The 19100-nt window shown below is 36.3% G+C and overlaps 1 protein-coding gene across 5 annotated transcripts in view; it reads right to left on the bottom strand.

The window, feature by feature from the left end:
- Positions 1 to 292: 292 nt before the first annotated feature.
- LOC117409509 (ankyrin repeat and SOCS box protein 5) overlaps positions 293 to 19100 on the bottom strand; it is a 75501-nt gene continuing 56693 nt past the window's right edge. For all 5 annotated transcript variants that reach the window (XM_058998802.1, XM_058998814.1, XM_034015682.3 and 2 more), the window contains 6 exons: positions 8316 to 8395; positions 7498 to 7605; positions 6671 to 6821; positions 2214 to 2348; positions 1624 to 1815; positions 293 to 1000 (listed from right to left, as the gene is read on the bottom strand). In XM_058998802.1, coding sequence (XP_058854785.1) covers positions 873 to 1000; positions 1624 to 1815; positions 2214 to 2348; positions 6671 to 6821; positions 7498 to 7605; positions 8316 to 8395 — 794 coding nt within the window. In that variant the 3' untranslated portion in view covers positions 293 to 872. The remainder of the gene's footprint in view (positions 1001 to 1623; positions 1816 to 2213; positions 2349 to 6670; positions 6822 to 7497; positions 7606 to 8315; positions 8396 to 19100) is intronic.

Genomic DNA, 19100 nt, shown 5'->3' with positions numbered 1-19100 from the left:
ATGCTGTTAATACATTACTACAACATAACTGTAAAGTATTTTGGTTCTGGCATAACTGAATGGTTATAAATAGTAATGAGTAAGAACTTACACTAGTGACATATGAAGCATTTCTATGGAAAGCTTAAAAGTACAACAAAATATTTAGAATGGAAATTATAGTGCACATGATTATCAAGATGAATTGCCTTTTTGTGTTTGATGTGAGCAGAGCCCTTACTGAGGCAAACCGTATTAATCCACAAAATCATTTGCAGTATATTAATTTTAAAGTATACACTTTGATATACAGTACATGTATTAATGTTTATTATTTAAACAGAAAAGGAGGCATTGTGAAAAGTATGGCAGCTTTGTTATACACTTGATTTTAAAATTAAGTTAAAATTAGAAAAGAGCAATTAGCTTGTCTATGATTTATGTAAAGTTACTTTTATTTTTAAAGCTTATTAAAGCTTCCTTTTTTAACATCTGGCACCACTGCATAGCCATGGCTTTCAGCTATACGGATAATAAGGAAGTTATTAGCAATTAGCTACAGACAATATGCAACATAAGGCTTTACTAACACAAAATCGTCCAATGACAATCCAAAATTGCTTTAGTTGTTCATATTCTATATGTTGTATCTATTACAGTTTTTAAATTTCCTACTGAAAAAGATATAGTTGATCAAATTCTAAAAAAAAATCAACATCTAATTTCATTTGATAAATGCTGTCAATTAAATGCATATGTTGTTGAGTTTTAAAATGAAGCACTCACTGTTTACGAGGCTGCATTTACCATGGGTTTTATTGTTCTTATACAGAACTGTATCTGGATTAAACCGGGAGTCTACCTCATCTTTAGCAATGCAGTTGCTTAGCTCTTTATCTGTACTGTAGGAAATTCTGCAGGATGGTAGGCAGCTGGAGTTGTGAAATGAGGTGCTGTCTGGACCTCCCCAGGCAGTTTCTGATACTCAAGCGGCACAGCTGAAGCAGAGAACAGGGAGTGGCTGTAAGAGAAAACTCGAACCGTTACCACCCCTTTATCTTTCTTCTCGCCACTGCACCTAAACAGCATTAAACAGCAGACATGATAACAAAATTGTTTCTGTATATGACTTTTTTTAGACCAATCAAATGTTGCTTAATTAACCAGTCCCAATCATGAAAAGACTGGAATTCACAATGCATTGTAATAGTGTAGTGATTTTAAAACCTCACTTTTGTGATTCTCTGATCTTGGTATATATGCATAGTAGTTTCGTTTGAGTTCCCCCACACTTTTTAGATGTTATCCTTTCTGTGTAAACATTACTGTTTTCTGCAGTGAGTGCAAATGTAATAAATCTGGTATTTTTACATCCCCTGGGGACTGGAGCTCCAAACTACTCTCATGCAAAAGTGCATTGCATTTTATCATCTTTTTTCAAGGTTTATTACATGCCAAAGAAGGCATTAGATTGAGAAGAGGAAGAAAACTCATCCAAAACTTACAACACTCCACAGGGGCTGAAAAGATAAGGTAAACCTAGGATAATGTTTCAGCTAGTGTTAGGGAATGGTAGAGGTATATAGGTTACAAAAAAGCACAAGGATACACTTGCAATTAGGTTACAGAACTAACAGTTCATACCTTCATGTAGCAATAGGAACTTCTCCACCAGGCTGCTTGGTGTAGCTGCCTCCACAGGTCGCTTCAGGTCCAAGTTTTTTACATTGATGTCTGCCCCAAAGTCCAGCAGTAATTTTACAATCTCAGGGCTGTTTTGTTGAGCAGCAGCATGCAACGGGGTTTCAGGGAATTTGCCTTTCTGAACATTAGCTCCTGTGGATGTTGTTTTTTGAGTGTTAAATTACCATTATAATCCATTACATATTGCAGCAGAAATGACTGCTTGTTTTGATCTTGTACCAAAAGTAAACAATTATTATATCATGATTGAACTAATTTATGTTGCTACAGTTTTAACAAAGAAAGCAGGTAGTGCTGAATATTTTTTAGGCGTATAAACTGCAGGTTATCCATTTGTCTTCTTCTAAAAGACTCTGGGAATATCCGACTCCCTGAGTATTTATATACAAATTTAACATTACAAAAGGGGTCATACTTTTAAACTCCTGTTCAACACAAAATTGATATACTGTACGAAGCATTGTGTCCATATTGATACATACAGTACTATAGTTGTTACAAAAAGTTAAAATAGTCCAAAATGATCTTACCTCCATCGAGTAACTTCTGTGTGCAATGTAGTTGCTGAGAGACGCATGCTACGTAGAGTGGAGTTCCCAAGTGAGGAATGTTTTTATCAACATCAGCTCCCCAAGATATTAGGGCTGCCACACATTCGCTCCTCCCTGGTTTCAAATACAGAATGCAAGTTCTTTACTAATGTGTTGCTTGAACCTTTAAATCAGATCTGTTGGTTTGCCATAAATCTCACTACATTCACCCATAAATGCTATTGACGTTAGGTTCCCAGTCAGTTTTGTGTGGTTAACTTTTGTAAACAGAGATACTCAGTTACACTACTATTGTTGTAGTTTGCTTGCAGAATAACATAATTGGAAATTGATGTATTGATATGTATGATATGTATCATCCTATTCAACAGTTGCATTTAAAAATACAAAATGAAATACACCACCAACTTGTTATATCGTGGGTGTTGGGTCCAATATAAATCCGCTATATGTCGAGGGCCGCGATATAGCGAGAGACCCATAGAAAAACAAATAGGCTAATAACAAATACTGTACAACCACTCCCTCGTTTTATCGGGGACGTCAGGGTGCAATATAAATTCTTTATGCAACCCGCTTTTTCTCATTTTTCGTATAAAAAGCAGCACACCGTTTTAATTTGTACTGTGGATAGTAATTGCTTCTCATCAACTTAAGTCTCCAATTCATTTTATGAGTCTTCCTCCTGTCTCAAATGTACAAACCCGCTGCATAGAAAGAATCCACTCCCAACAGGCTTGTTGCTAGGGAGCTGACGTCACTGCCCTGTGACTTTTGCTAGTGCATTGCTGCCACAAGCGAACACCTCGCTAAAATACAAAGCGCGTTAGCAAGTAGATATTTAATTTGCTTTGTGTTATTGTGCTATGATAACAGTACGATATTAATGCTTTGTTTTTAATTGTTTTATATATTTTTGTTTGTGATGTGCAGTGCAAAATAAAACGAACAGTCATTTTAAGTGAAAATGCCTATTGCAGCTAAGGCATGCGCAGTTAGATTAATTTGTTAAAATGGGGAGCCAACTCCAGGAATATATCCGAATCCGCAGTATAGCGAGGGGCGATATAACGAGGGGTGGGTGTAATATTTTGTTTCTATTTTTTTTTTTGTTTTTGTTTTTGTTTGTACAGTTAACACATATTTTAGCAACCTACATTTCTCCAATGAACACAGGAACTGCAACCACCATATGTACATGTATATATATGCAAATAGATTAAATGATTACTTTTCACTACAGGTTTTTACAAAGGAGGACACAGACAACATGCCCCACATGTCAACCTGTTCCTATCCAATTTTAAATAACTTTAGCATAACAGAGGCAGAAGTGTTAAAGGGACTAGGAGCTCTTAAAATAAACAAATCCCCTGGGTCAGATGAGATCCTCCCAATAGTACTCAAAGAAATGAAAGAAGTTATTTACAAACCGCTAACCAAGATCATGCAACAGTCTCTTGACACAGGGGTTGTACCGACAGACTGGAAAATAGCAAACGTAATACCGATCCACAAAAAGGGAGACAAAACCGAACCAGGTAACTACAGACCAATAAGCCTGACTTCTATTATATGTAAACTTATGGAAACTATAATAAGATCCAAAATGGAAAATTACCTATATGGTAACAATATCCTGGGAGACAGCCAGCATGGATTTAGGTATCTGACTAACCTACTTTTTTGAGGATACAACATTGAAAATGGATAACTGCAAAGCATACCACATGGTTTATTTAGATTCCCAGAAAGCTTTTAACAAAGTCCCGCATAAAAGATTAATTCTCAAACTGAACGCAGTAGGGATTCAAGGAAATGCATGCACATGGATTAGGGAGTGGTTAACAGGTAGAAAACAGAAAGTACTGATTAGAGGAGAAACCTCAAAATGGAGCGAGGTAACCAGTGGTGTACCACAGGGATCAGTATTAGGTCCTCTGCTATTCCTAATCTACGTTAAATTTGCAGACGACACAAAAATAGGAGGAGTGGCAGACACTGTTGCAGCAGCAAAGGTCATTCAAAATGATCTAAACTGCATTCAGAATTGGGCAGACACATGGCAAATGAAATTTAATAGAGAAAAGTGTAAATGCATGCGAGCAATAAAAATGTGCATTATAAATATCATATGGGAGATAGTGAAATTGAAGAAGGGAACTATGAAAAAGACCTAGGAGTTTATGCTGACTCAGAAATGTCTTCATCTAGACAATGTGGGGAAGCTATAAAAAAGGCTAACAAGATGCTTGGATATATTGTGAGAAGTGTTGAATTTAAATCAAGGGAAGTAATGTTAAAACTCTACAATGCATTAGTAAGACCTCACCTAGAATATTGTGTTCAGTTCTGGTCACCTCGTTACAAAAAGGATATTGCTGCTCTAGAAAGAGTGCAAAGAAGAGCAACCAGAATTATCCCGGGTTTAAAAGGCATGTCATATGCAGACAGGCTAAAAGAATTGAATCTATTCAGTCTTGAACAAAGAAGACTACGCGGCGATCTGATTCAAACATTCAAAATCCTAAAAGGTATAGACAATGTCAACCCAGGGGACTTCTTTGACCTGAAAAAAGAAACAAGGACCAGGGGTCACAAATGGAGATTAGATAAAGGGGCATTTAGAACAGAAAATAGGAGGCACTTTTTTACACAGAGAATTATGAGGGTCTGGAACCAACTCCCCAGTAATGTTGTTGAAGCTGACACCCTGGGATCCTTCAAGAAGCTCCTTGATGAGATTCTGGGATCAATAAGCTACTAACAACCAAACGAGCAAGATGGGCTGAATGGAATCCTCTCGTTTGTAAACTTTCTTATGTTCTTATGTTCTTATGTATAAGTGAGGCATATGTATGGTATGTAAATCTTTAAAGTCCCTTTCACACTGGCATGCTCTACCCGTGTCCCGAACCGGTCATACAGGTTTCACACAGCTTTTTGAAGAAACAGGGTCGACCTGGCTGAAGAAGCAAGTACACAATGAATGAGTGTATTAAATGCCCCAGAAGAAGCAACATTCACATGACCACCCTTTCATCTTTTCAGGCTTTCTTTGGATTGAATTGTCTGCCCAAATGTTGATGACAGCAAATGTTTCTTCATTGCTCCATGCCATCCCTGCAGCAACATGGCTTGTGGTGTGTCTCAATCAACAGCAATATGGCTAAACAGCATAAACAGAAATCTTGCAAGTCCCTTGCGGAAATGAAACCTTCACGCAGACATGGCTGTTTGTTACTTCGTCCGCTTATGAACGCCCATCATACATTTTCTCGCTTGATCTGGGTAGCGCCAGTGTGAAAGGGGATTAAATATAACATGGGGGGGGGGGGGAATGAATATTTTAAAAAAATGATTAACTAGTGTTAATTGTCTTTTATTTTAACTGCAGGATGTTCATAACATTATTTCTTTATTGTTGCCATCTGCTGGTAAAGAATACGGTAGTGATTATCTAATTCAATATATATACACTGCTGTGCAGAAGTCTTAGACATGATACATTTTCTACTCTGATGCATTATGAGCATTAAAAATGTACTCAAAGCCTCCACTAGTGTTTTCTACTATTATAACAACCTTGACTTGCATAAAGAAGGAAAAACATTGAGTGAAATAGCTAGCATCACTTGATTTTCAAAGTGTGGTATCCGAAGCATAATCAACAAGTACAGAGAAACATAGTCTGTAATTGACAAACCCAGGACTAGAAGACCTAAAAACTTGTCTAACAAGGATGACAGAACTGGCAGAAGGCACAGGTGTCGTTGTCCATCAAATCAACAGTATGAAAGTCACTCTTGAAATCAGGACTTAAAGGATGTGTTGCAGTAAGAATACCTCTGTTAAGAAATGGGAACATGACTAAAAGGCTCAAATATGCACAAGAACACAGAAATTGGACTATGGAACAATTGTCAAAGGTGCTTTTGACTGTTGATGGATGGACAACGACACCTGTGGCTTCTGCCAGTTCTGTTGTCAATTCAACGCTTGTCTTCTTTCTATTACTTAAGGATATTATCTTCAAGTATTGCGCATCCTTGTTAGACAGCTTTTTGGGTCTTCCAGTCCTGGATTTGTCAATTACTGATGATGTTTCTCTGTACTTGTTGATTATACTTTGGATACCACACTTTGAAAATCAAGTGATGCAAGCTATTTCACTAGTTTTTTCTTCTTTATGCATGTCAAGGTTGTTATAATAGTAGAAAATGCTAGTGGAGGCTTTGAGTAAATTGTTAATGCTCATAATGCATCAAAGTAGAAAAATGCAACATGTCTAAGACTTTTGCACAGCAGTGTATGTGTTTCACTCATTTTTAATAATGCCCAATAAAAAATAAATTAAAAAAATGTTCATACATTATGTTTTTTCATTAAATGGCTATCCGTGGTTCCCTGCCCTCTGGATCAGAGCCTTGTCTTACCTTTACTGGATGCTTCGTGAATTGGTGAAGGCTGGCATGCGTCTGACTCAGGGTTGGCGCCATGTTCTAATAATATCTCCACGCAAGTTGCACTGCCTCGTGAGCATGCATTAAACAGTGGAGACATTCCATCAATTGTGGTAGCATTCACCTGTAATAAATTAACATTTAAACAGATTTTGGAGACTCAAGCTGGTAAGAAACAACTTTTTCTTAACCAAAAATAAATAAATAATCAAAACTGTTATTCCTACTGTAAGTAGCTAGCTCGTATTGAAACAAAGAACATAAAATATTTTTCACTTACTTGCCCCCTTTTGATCTCTGTAGCTACAACTAATATCGACTCATGATAGGCATAGTACAACATTGGTTAGTAATTAGCTAATGTATGTGTTAATTGTGCATTCTGTGGCCCAGGGATATATAGTGGGGCTTCAGGTCACTGAACCCAGGGCTACAGGGACATCTTCTGGTGAGTTTAAAAAAAAGAATAATTTAGTACCGTCATTTGCTAATGTGCTCTCTTTATGGAGCACCCTCCAATATTGGCCTTTAGAAAGGGTTCGTTTTGGCTGTGACACTAATAAAGGCAGCTGACGGCCAATCCACCTGACCACTGACTGCGTGAGCTTTGTTCCCTGTCCTGCTTTGTGGTGCCACCTCCTTGGCATGCTACAATACTAACATTCAACATGTTGTAAGATTAATAATATAAAGAAGTATTTGTATGCAAAAAATTATTCTCAATAACGATGCTTTACATATGTGTATAAAAGTTGTGTGTGAACAGAACATGTTTAGTTTAAATATAAATATATACTTACGTTGGCGCCTGCTTCAATAAGTGCTCTAGCACAGGCTACATGGTCTCCAAGACAGGCTTCATGCAGTGGGGTCACATAGTCAATGGTCAGGGTGTTTGCATTGTATCCCTTCCGAGTGTAAAATACAAAAAGTGCAATTATATGTATCACTTGTCAATGTCAGTTTCTGATTTATTTATATTAGCAGGACACATTTCATGTGCATCAAAGATGTCATCTGCAATGATGTTCTGGCAAGACAGTGGATCGTACATTCACAGACAGTTTCAGACAGCAAAGTCAGCGATATACAAAACACCAGAGCATTTCATATTATAATGAATGGGGCACCAGAATCAAAGGATTTTTGCCCATGAATTTCTTCACATTCTGAACTATCAGAATAACAACAATACCCATTGACAAAAAACTACTTGTATATTTTTCTGAATGGTATGTATACATAAAACTAACACATATAGTAATTTAAACACAAAAAAATGTACTCCAACTTTAAAGTAATTAAAAAATATATATATATTGTATTCATCAGTATCTGAAAACCAGTACAATTCATTTTGGAAAGAATTTACAATAACAAGGCAAATTGCCTGACCTAATTTTTACAATTCGTGTATAAAAAGCAATACATTTCTGGTAGGCCTTGTTTCCTTTTGCTTCTTTAAGCTGTTGTAGTACTGTAATATGAAACTTTGTGTTCTACAAATATTATCAAATAGTACAACATTATACACAAGCACCTTTTCAAAGACTATATAACACTTTAGGTGAAATAAAACCAGCTGGGCTTGAACAAGCTTGAACCTCATTACTCTTACCTGGGAAAGCAGAGTCTTCAGAGCCAGAAGACGGCCCTGACTAGCTGCTTCATGAAGGGGTGACCGGTCTGCCCAAGACCCTATGAAAAAACAATTGGGTTCAGTTCTACAATTCTCTGCACAATTTGAGGAAGGAACAACAGTTTAGCAATTAAATTCATTCAAAGATTAAAGCAATATTATAATTAGAGCCCTTTGAAATTATTTTTATTTATTTTTATAGTTTTTCATTTTATTTTTCACAAAGTTTGTTTTATTTCGTTTTATTACAGATGCACATTAATAAAATAACTCAAATAGATGTATATAAATAAAAACAAAGTATACATCATGTTTTAACTATATACATACAGTATGTTTAAATAAACATTATCTGCTTTTTTAAAAAATATTTTGACAAATAGGCCAAGCACAGAAAAATAATTTAGTTACCATAATTTCTCTTTAGCAGCAGTAACGGTAACATATGGGAAGTCCCTCACTATTTTTAATTAACTGCCTATTTACAGTAAATACTGCCCATGCCCGCTTTAAAAGTACAATAAGATCAAATAAAAATACAAAAATACTTTTATTACTGCACAATGGAAATCAAATCAGCATAAAGGATATTAAATCAACAAACACAAAAAAATGGCTTATTTCAAAATGTACAACATGGTAACCCGACAACAGTGGTTGCGCTTTTTTGTGCATAACAAGACAACACAGAACACATACGCATATAAAGGAAACACTGCCGGACCAACATTTGCATATTGTATATGATATACACTGCAACCACGGATACATTCTTGAAGAAAAGAAGTGAAGAATCCCGCTCTGATTCAAATGCAGCCAAAACAAGAAAGAAAGAAAAAACGAGTATCGTACGCAGACAGTACAGTGACAGCTTCTTGGCCTTCAGATTTTCGTGGACTGGTGATGCCTCTTGCCTCATCCCAGAATGCCTAATTTGCAGGGAGAAGCTGTCAAATGCTGCAATGGTACCAAGTAAGTTGAAATGCCATTTGAATACAAAACAACCTTCACTTGCCAGCAAGGATACACAGTACTTCAAGCGCCTGAGAGAACAAAACCTAAAGCAGAATCAATGTATGATGTGTGCAGGTCTCAGATAAGGCACAGGAGGCAAGTTACCTGGTGGCTGAGCTCGTAGCGAAATCGAAGAAGCTGCATACCATTACCGAGACACTAATTCTGCCGGCATGCAAAAGTATTGTGAGAGTAATGTTGTGAGCTGATGCCACCAAAGAAATCGACAAAGTTCCTCTTTCTGATAATACAATCAAACAGCGTATTGACGAAATGTCAATTGATATTGAACAGGTGCTTCAAGAGAAATAAGAAAGATTGATGATTCCACAGATATTACGGGACACTGCTAGCTCATAGCCAATGTTAGGTATGTTGATGGGGATTCCATGAATCACACGACCGGAAAGGAAATCTTTAGTGTCACAAATGCTTATCTGGAGGAAAACAATTTTAACTGGACCAAGTGCCATAGCATCTGCACTGATGGAGCAGCTTCCATGACAGGAAAAGTTAAAGGATTCGTGAGTAAGGTGAAAGAACAGAATCCTGACATCCAGGTCAGCCACTGTATCCTGCACCGTGAAGTCCTTGTCACCAAAACAATGCCGCCTGAGTGCAGTATTAGACCAAACAGTGAAAATCATGAATTATATAAAATCACGTCCTTTGAAATTGCACTTGTTTACTATTTTGTGTGAAGAGATGGGAGCCGAGCACCAGAGTTTACTCCTGCACTCAGAAGTGCGATGGCTGTCTCGGGGGAAGGCTCTCCCGTGTTTATGAGCCCCGGAACAAGCTGAAACAGTTTTCAACTGGGCAAAAATTGCCCCACAAAGATTTAATATGTGTTGATTCTTGGTGTGCTAAGCTTGCTTATTTTGCAGATAGATTCAGCCATCTGAATGAGCTAAATATTAAAATGCGGGGAAAAATAAGAACATTCTGACTTCAAGGCTTCAAATCAAAACTGGCCCTTTGGCAGGAAAAAGTTGGAAAATGGGTGAATTGTGATGTTCCGAGAGCACAGGATGGATCGCACACTGAAACTGAAGTTTGCAGAGTTGCCTCTGGACACATTTTGGTTGCTTGCGGGATAAGAATATTTCAGACCGCGCTACTGAAATAATATTACCGTTTCCCACAACCTACTTGTGCGAGTTGGCCTTCTCAACACTGGCTTACGTGAAAAACAACAGGGGCCGTATTCACAAAGCTGACTTAAGTCTAAGACCAAAAAATGGGCTTAAGTCGCTTTTGCTGACTTTGTTATGAGTCTTAAGTTTGTTTCACGATAAGCGATTTTCTGGGGGGGGTCTTAACTTAGACCGTTTCTGTCCTTGCACGACATCTTTACTGTCTTACACTCGAGAGAAAGGCGTTGCCTGAGGGACAGATTGATCATTTTGATAATGTTGCTTCTTCACTGTTATGAATATGAACTTTCACACTAAGAAATGCAAACTTTTTTTAAAACCTCAAAACAACTGAAAACAATGAATGGGGGACTGGGGCAGAAATACAATGATTCTTGGTTGTAAATCTCCCTCCTGACCTGTGAGGACGCTAAGCAGCGAGAACAGAGTTTGTTTGTAATACTACACTAGATGGCTAACACAATTCTGGAGGGCCAGCACTAAAGCCGGAACAGCACTGCACTACTGTCACAAAAATAAACTGTATCATCCACCACGAGTACTACTGCACTCACCCAAGACTGGTGACCTTGTGTGTATAATTGTGGGGCGGATACGTGTGGTTTATTATTATTGTTTGGGTCTGCAAACCCGTTATTGTTTATTGTTATTGTTACTGGTCACCAGACCTGGATACAAAAATAAAAGACTCCTTTTCCAAACCGGCTTAAATCTCTGTCTGTTTCATTACCACACTGCATTAATCCTGCACCTGCATCCACTCAGCCACTTTGTCACAGGGCCCTATACCTATTATGGCGAATGGTGTTATTGGCATATTGGTTAATCCGGCCCTGCGTTGGGGACAGAGAATGAGCGGAATGAGCCAATTGTATATATCGAGTGGGGGAGCGGAGCGGGGTAGTTGCTAGAGCGGAGCGGACATTCCCAGCCCGCTGTTTCACAGCACTGAGAAGAACTGAGCATGGGTTTATTTTTTCTTAAATACATGTTCGGACATGGAATTTGCACATGTTTTTTAAAAAACAAAGGTGACAAATACAGATGCAGTTACTGCACAGTATTTTCCATCATGTCTGTGCATGGTAACCACTAATTTTCCAGTTTCAAACCAAAATTAGGCACTTCTATGTTTTGCAGACTTGAGAACTGCATTTTTTTAAAATAGCTTTTATATTCAATGTGATTGCCCTTACAAGAAAATCCTGCAGGATTCCTACAGGAATTGTTGGTGTCCTGCAGGAATTGTGCAGGTGTCCTGCAGGAATTGTTGGTGTCCTGCAGGAATTATGTTTGAGTCCTACATGAATTTTTGGTGTCCTGCAGGAATTGTACAGGTGTCCTGCAGGAATTTTTGGTGTCCTGCAGGAATTGTACAGGTGTCCTGCAGGAATTTTTGGTGTCCTGCAGGAATTGTACAGGTGTCCTGCAGGAATTTTTGGTGTCCTGCAGGAATTGTACAGGTGTCCTGCAGGAATTTTTGGTGTCCTGCAGGAATTGTACAGGTGTCCTGCAGGAATTATATTTGAGTCCTACAGGAATTGTTGCTGTCCTGCAGGAATTATATTTGATTCCTATATGAATTGTTGGTGTCCTGCAGGAATTGTGCAGGTGTCCTGCAGGAATAAGTGTTCTGTATGAATATATGTTGTCCTGCAGGAATTGTAATCGAGTGAGAAATGTATCCTGTGGGATATTCTGAAAGAATTATATAAAAACTCCAACCTATCTGTGCCAAATAAAATATTCTTAGGATAATATTGTCTAAATATCCTATTTTGCCCAAGTATAATGTTGTATACTACTTTAATTTGTAGAATTAAATAATAACTTAAATAAATCAGATAAAAACATTTTTCAGTTTGCCCCTTTACATACAGTACATTCTTCAAGAGGCTTTTATCCCCTCAAAAATGTTATCATTGTTTATAGCATTAAGATGAAAGAACTACTTGAATTAATTACAATCAATGACAGTGGTGTTTAGTTGATGCATGTAAGTGTTTTTATTCACATAATGCAGACACATCAGCAGTTTTTGACATTTAGTAACAAAAAAAGGCATGACATCTTTGTATGTAAAAACAAAAAGTCTTAAATCATTCATGTGAGTTTAGGTACATTTTTTCAATTACTATTTATTTTATTACTGAAAGCAAAAAAAACCTTAAAATAAATACAACGATTTTCTATTAAAAAAAAAAACTTTATAATATTTGTAAACAGTTCAGTAAACTGAACATATCACAAGTATCACAAGTATAACTGAAGGAGGTAAAAACACTTGGTGTCAATTAGATGATACAATAGCACTCAACCTCAATAATAAATTGATACAACAAGAAGAAACTTATGCAAACACTTAGTGAGACTTTGTTAATTGCACTATATCTTAAGTGTAACAATAAACTGTAGTCAGTCACTTACTAGTACCTATTTAAAAGAAATATATATTATATATATATATTTTATATATATATATATATATATATATATATATATATATATATATATATATATATATATATATATATACATACACTGTATATAAGTAGAATTAACAAATATATTATTAAAAAAACAGTTTCAATAGGAAATACCTATAAGTGTTTTGCTGATACATGGAAGAGTCATTTATAAGAAGAGTCTTAGAATAAAATCAATATTAATTTCATTGGGAATGTTAAGGGTGTTAAGGTTATGAATCCAACAGCTTTATCATGATCTGTCACTTTAGTCCACTTCCGACTTATTTGGTTGAATGCAATAAAAATGGTCAACAACATCAGGGATGTTGCATAAATAAACACATGTTGTCAAGATGTCTGAGCACTTGATCAATTGAATGTCATTAGAAACAGTCACTTTCCTTACAATTCCAGTAGCAGTAGCACCTGTTTGCTTATCTGTCACAATGCTGCTGTTACATGTGACAACAGGATTAATAAATGCAAATGCTGTCATACACTCATATCCAACATCAACAAAAGATCTAACAATCCCAACTGATCCACCCAAAAGTACCACAGCACAGTTAATCCTTTTAAACAATGTTTTACATGTTCTTGTGTGAATGCGATTTCCATTAATGATTGCCCTATTATGGAATTTACAATTACGTACTTTTTGCAATCCTGTTTCTTTTAATAAGTGAGCTTCTCTTGGTGTGGGCATTCTAATCAGTGGATAGCCAAGGAGCACAACACTATCTTTTAGGACACATTTTTTTGTAAGTGTGTACCCCCTTAACATTTGTTCAACAAAACCTTTGCTCTGGGCTTCTAATCCCTCCACATAAGCAAGTGTCATGAGAATGGGGACATGTTGGTATAAGCAAAACATGTTAACAATTTGTTCAGGTACACCTTGCGTGCCATGAAACAGTTTTAGTAGATTGCCATTATTGCCCTCATAAGGAAAGGTACTTTGACACCACAATGGGCCCCAATTCCTTACTGAATTACATGCATGCAGTAAAATGTGGACATTGTAACTCACATGACATTTGCCATATAACTGTTCAAAATAAATGACACATTTTTTAAAGAACAGTTCAGCCAAATCAATGTCCTTTGGGGAGACTGAGTCCTTCAGAAGAATGAATGTACCTTGAATAAGAAGTAGTAAATATTGTAAATATTGTTTTGGTAAGATTCCATTTAAGCAAGGAAGAGCATAGAACAAAATAAAATGTCTGTATTCAGAAGCTTTCCAATACCTTGGTGCATTAATAGAACGTGGTGCCCTTGTAATATTAGTAGGTGGTTTTATAGCAAGAATCCGATTGTCAACCATATCTATTTTTTTGCTTATATAGACCATGCATCACAATGGAACTTGCTGTCAAACCACAATGTAAACATTTGACGGCAGATACCTAAAAGAAAGCAGCGCATGTAGTCAAATGCAAATCCAGAAATCATGTTAAAATATGATAAAAACATTAGTGGTGATGGGCCACTTCCTCAAACAGCACGCATATAGCCAGAGGTTGTGGTGGGAGGCCATGATTTCTTTCTGACAGTTAATGGTTTCCATGGAAGATAGACTTAAATTCTAAGTTAGCCTGGGTGTGAAGAGGCTAACTTTTTAGGCTAAGTCTTAGTAACCTTTTAGGCTTAGTCAGTCTTAATTTCTATGCAACTGACTAACTTGCATTAGACTAGTCAATTGTCAAACTAAGACTAGTCTAATGGTTTAGACTAGTCTAATATAGTTTTATAGTTTTATGCGGGACAGTTCGATAACGACTTTATTTCTCCGGTAAGTGGAAACATTATTCACATTTAAATTAAGTTATATATACTTTTAAAAGAAATGTGTCTACATGTCTACCGAAAAGGTTATTTTATTTATTACAGTAAGATATGTGGATCCTTATTGAATGGAGAGAAATTCCACTAACATTGGATATTGTCCATAGGACCGATGTATTAAACACATCTTTCGAAATAGGAAGCATAGTTGATGTGAAATATGAAGATGAGAGTTCTCCCGCGGAAATAATTAAAATTGACGGCAAGTAAAAAAATAATTTGTACATGAATATACTGTAGCTTACGTACAGGTATTAGTTACTAAGTTACGTACAGAGGTATTAGTTCAAACTGATGCTGTAAATAGCCCTGCATGCGAAGGTGCTCACAATCGGTCCTAGAATATAATGGTTAAAATGGTCCATTAAAGACAATTAGATAATTAAGAGCTAAGTTGGAATGAAAATTTAATTTTTTAATGTTCACAGGAATGTAACACAGACAGTGAAGATGAAGGTGTCTCAACAAGTCCACAACCACACATAAGTACAAGTACACAATACACAAGTAGAGAGGGGAATTGTGAAAGTAAGCCTTGGGGTTTTAATCAAGACAACATAAGTGATGTGGTCAATATTCCTGATGATGACTGCAATCCTCAAAGAACTTTAACACACATTACCTTGAGGGATCCCCTCTTTTTGAAGGGGGTCTGGGGATACACTAAGACTGAAGACTGACAAGATGTGAAACTTTTGAAAATATTACTTAGTTTTCAGTAAAATTTAAAGTCAAAGATTATCCTTTCTATTACATGTATATCCCTGCTTAAATATATTCTGTAAGCTTGTGATTGAAATACATAAACAATATTGTTTTGTATATTACAATTACGGACCTATCTAAAAGTGCAACTAACTGTAATGTTTCACCTAGATTGCAAATGCAGCGACTGTTGAAGAACTGAGGACAGCAATAAAGAATAGTGGTGATTATTTGTCCTTTGCTGGTTGTTTGAGGCCAGTCCATTCAGTGAATGACAAGGAAGTTCTCGTGAAAGATATGCTGCACTACCATGTTATGAATCGTGTGAGAGGACCATTTGAAAGGTACTGTAGATAAAGTTGCCACTATAATAATCAGTCATATCTTGTAATCCTAAAATAGCAAATTAAAATTAAACAGACATTTTGGCACTCTCTCACAGGGTTAATTAAGCAGTTTCTGGTCCATAGAATGAAATCTCTCACATATTCACACCAAAGTATGATGGATATGCAGTGATTTGTGTTTAAGTATGAATTAAGACTTCATTTAAGTAACAAATACCTCAATTGTGGTTTGATTGACTATGTAGGACTGTAATCTCTGGCAGAAAAATCAAAATACAGCACTACTGTCTAAAGTTTAATCAACTACTAGGGTTAATCCAATATTTGGAGTTGTTTTTTGTGCCAGTTTTGACCATTTTGTTTCCAGCCAAAGTTCACATGCAATGCTGGTTTCCAGTGAGAAATAGCACTCATGTAAACTGACACAATGTTGGACTTCTTGCCTTTCTCCAAAAGGTAAAATACCCACAAAACTAGTTCAGACTTAATTTGCAAATCTATTATTTCCATTTAATTTCCAATACTGTATTAGTGTCTGGAATAACCCTCTCTTAAGGTTTTAACATGTTTTTTACTTTGGATAACTGGTAACTGTGGTTTCATGAATACCACTTATGATTATAAATAGGGATGTGAATAAATACAGATTTTGCAGCTCAGTTTGGTTTTAGTTAATCTAGTCTATGGGACTGTTATTTGTATTGCAATTAAACTTTTATGTCTGCCTATATATCTCTCTTTATCTCATATATACATACACACACACACACAGGAGTGGGCCTTTAATTGTACACCTGCTATATTTATATTCTGCCTACACTGATTGTCCTGTCTTGGCAGACATCTACTTTGGTTTATATATTCCATGGGTTTTTGTAATCTGTTGTCCAACTTTATACTTCTTCAAACTAACATTTGATGCATCTGTTATTCGTTATTGTGAAAGCCTGTTCTACTTTTTCTTTCTAGGTTCAGAGATGGTACAAAAAGACTGGGACTCCTTCAGCAAGTAAAGACATTTCCTGCTGTCTTTTCACCACTTTTCTGCCACAAGCCTGAAAAGCTTACTGCAGAAAAAATGGATAACCTCTTCTCAATTTGCTTCTCACCAGAGGGAAGCAACAAAAAAGTTGCTGAATTATCTGTAGTTGCCTTTTGGAGGGAATTTTTGGAAGATGTGGAGGGTAAGAATCAATCCCCTATAACAGTGGTTTTCAACCTTCATCTTAGAGTAGTGCTTCTCAATCCTGGTCCTGGGGACCCCCTGTCCTGATGGTTTTTGTTCCAACCGAGCTCTCGATTACTTAATTGAACTAATATGCCTAATAAGAATTTTTTCATTATTTTAAATGGTTCGAGATTTCACGTTAAATATAAAATTATATTATAATAAACTTGAATTCTCCAACTTTTTGTAAGCTAAACTGTTTAAAAAGTAAAATAAAGGAAATTATTAGTTTAATTAAGGTTCAATTAAGTAATTGAGAGCAGCTCGGTTGAAACAAAAACCAGCAGGACAGTGGATCCCCAGGACCAGGATTGATAACCATTGTCCTAGATGACCCCTGTGTCTGCTGGTTTGCGTTGCAACTGAGTTCCTATTACTTGAACCCTGTATTGAACTAATAATTGTCTTATTTCAACATTTTCAGCTCTTAAAAAGATGGAGTTCAGATAAATGTTCAAATAAGTAGCTGACAGTTGGAATGAAAACCAGCAGACACAGGGCTCCAGGACCAGGCTTAACAATTACTCATCTGTAGTATCTTCATATTTTTAATTCAATTTATTTTGTTCATACAGCATTGAATCAGAGCATTGTGTCATAAAAGTAGTAAATTCATGCCCTGATGTTTACTCCAATGGTGAAAAAGAAAAAGCAGGGGTAGGCAAACTTTGGCACTTTCATTTTATTCCATTGTGTTTCAACTAAAGCTTAGGCCTAATTAGTGAAGTTCTGTTCTGCAACAAGGATAATTGAGTAATAAGGGCCAATTAAGTGCATTTACTTGTTGTTGAATCAAAGTCCTGAAGTGGTTGCCTACCCCTGACCTAAATCATTTAACATTGTCCTGTGTTAAATTGTTATGATGTTATTATGTTTATTATGAATGTGTAGTTTTGCAATGTAAAAAGGTAGTGTATTGCATAGAGATTCATGCTTTGTTTGTTTTTAAGCAGTGATCTTAACTGAGGTTAACCAACTTTATTTGCAGAAAACAAGGCATCAGTGACAATGGAATTGATTCTAGCATTTGCAACAGGGGCAGACAGCATTCCTCCATGTGGATTCTCTCCTGCACCAACAATTGCATTTCTCCATCAAACTGAAACAATGCAACCAGGGGTACTACCAGTTGCAAACACATGCATAAACTGTCTAAAGCTACCCATCCATCAGACATATGAAGAATTGAAAGCAAAAATGGATTTTGCATTTTGCAACACTCAAGGTTTCAGACAAGAATAACGTGTGATCACAAACATAAAACCGGTAATGCTTATTGGTGTTTGCTTCCTTTGTTTTTAAAAAGTATATTGTTTTATGTAAAATGATAAATGAAAGTAAAAGTGGCCATTGCAATTGACTTAAATTGTATGGTTGGCTATTTGCTAACAACAAATTCAATGCACACATGTCGGCATTAAAGACATTTTCAGGACCTGAAAATGTCTTTAATGCTGATATGTGTGCATTCATTTTACATATATGAGTATACTTTTTTGACTGGGTGTAGGAAATCAAGTTGAAATGTTTTCCTTTGTTAAAGAACACTGATTTATTTTCGTAAAATACATAGGCCTAGATTTAATCAAACTCCAGCCTACCCACAGGTTGCAAAATATAAATGTTGTATTTGATGGTGAATGAGAACAAGTAAGGAGCTCCTGGCACAAAGAAAACCAACAAGTACTGGGTTTGTATATTTTGATTTATGGGTGGCTTAAATTCTTCATTTGTTTCAGGAATTTTCTATAATGTATTTTACACATGTTTGTGAAAGAAAAAAATTATCCTGGATATTTCCAGCAGATTCTTTCATTTGCTGTTTGATTATTGTATAGTAACAAAGTTGAACAAAAGCTCAAATCCTAATGGAAATGGAGAAGAAAGACAGGTTCCACTTTTCTAGAACTATTTCTGCATTGTTATAATTGCAGCACAGATCATTCTGTTAAATGTACTTGTTGTTTTCAATTAAAAAGAAGGACCTTCTCATTCCA

Source organism: Acipenser ruthenus, chromosome 2 (assembly GCF_902713425.1).
Source record: "Acipenser ruthenus chromosome 2, fAciRut3.2 maternal haplotype, whole genome shotgun sequence".
NCBI classification, from domain to species: Eukaryota; Metazoa; Chordata; class Actinopteri; order Acipenseriformes; family Acipenseridae; genus Acipenser; species Acipenser ruthenus.
This window is presented reverse-complemented; position numbering and strand designations above follow the sequence as displayed.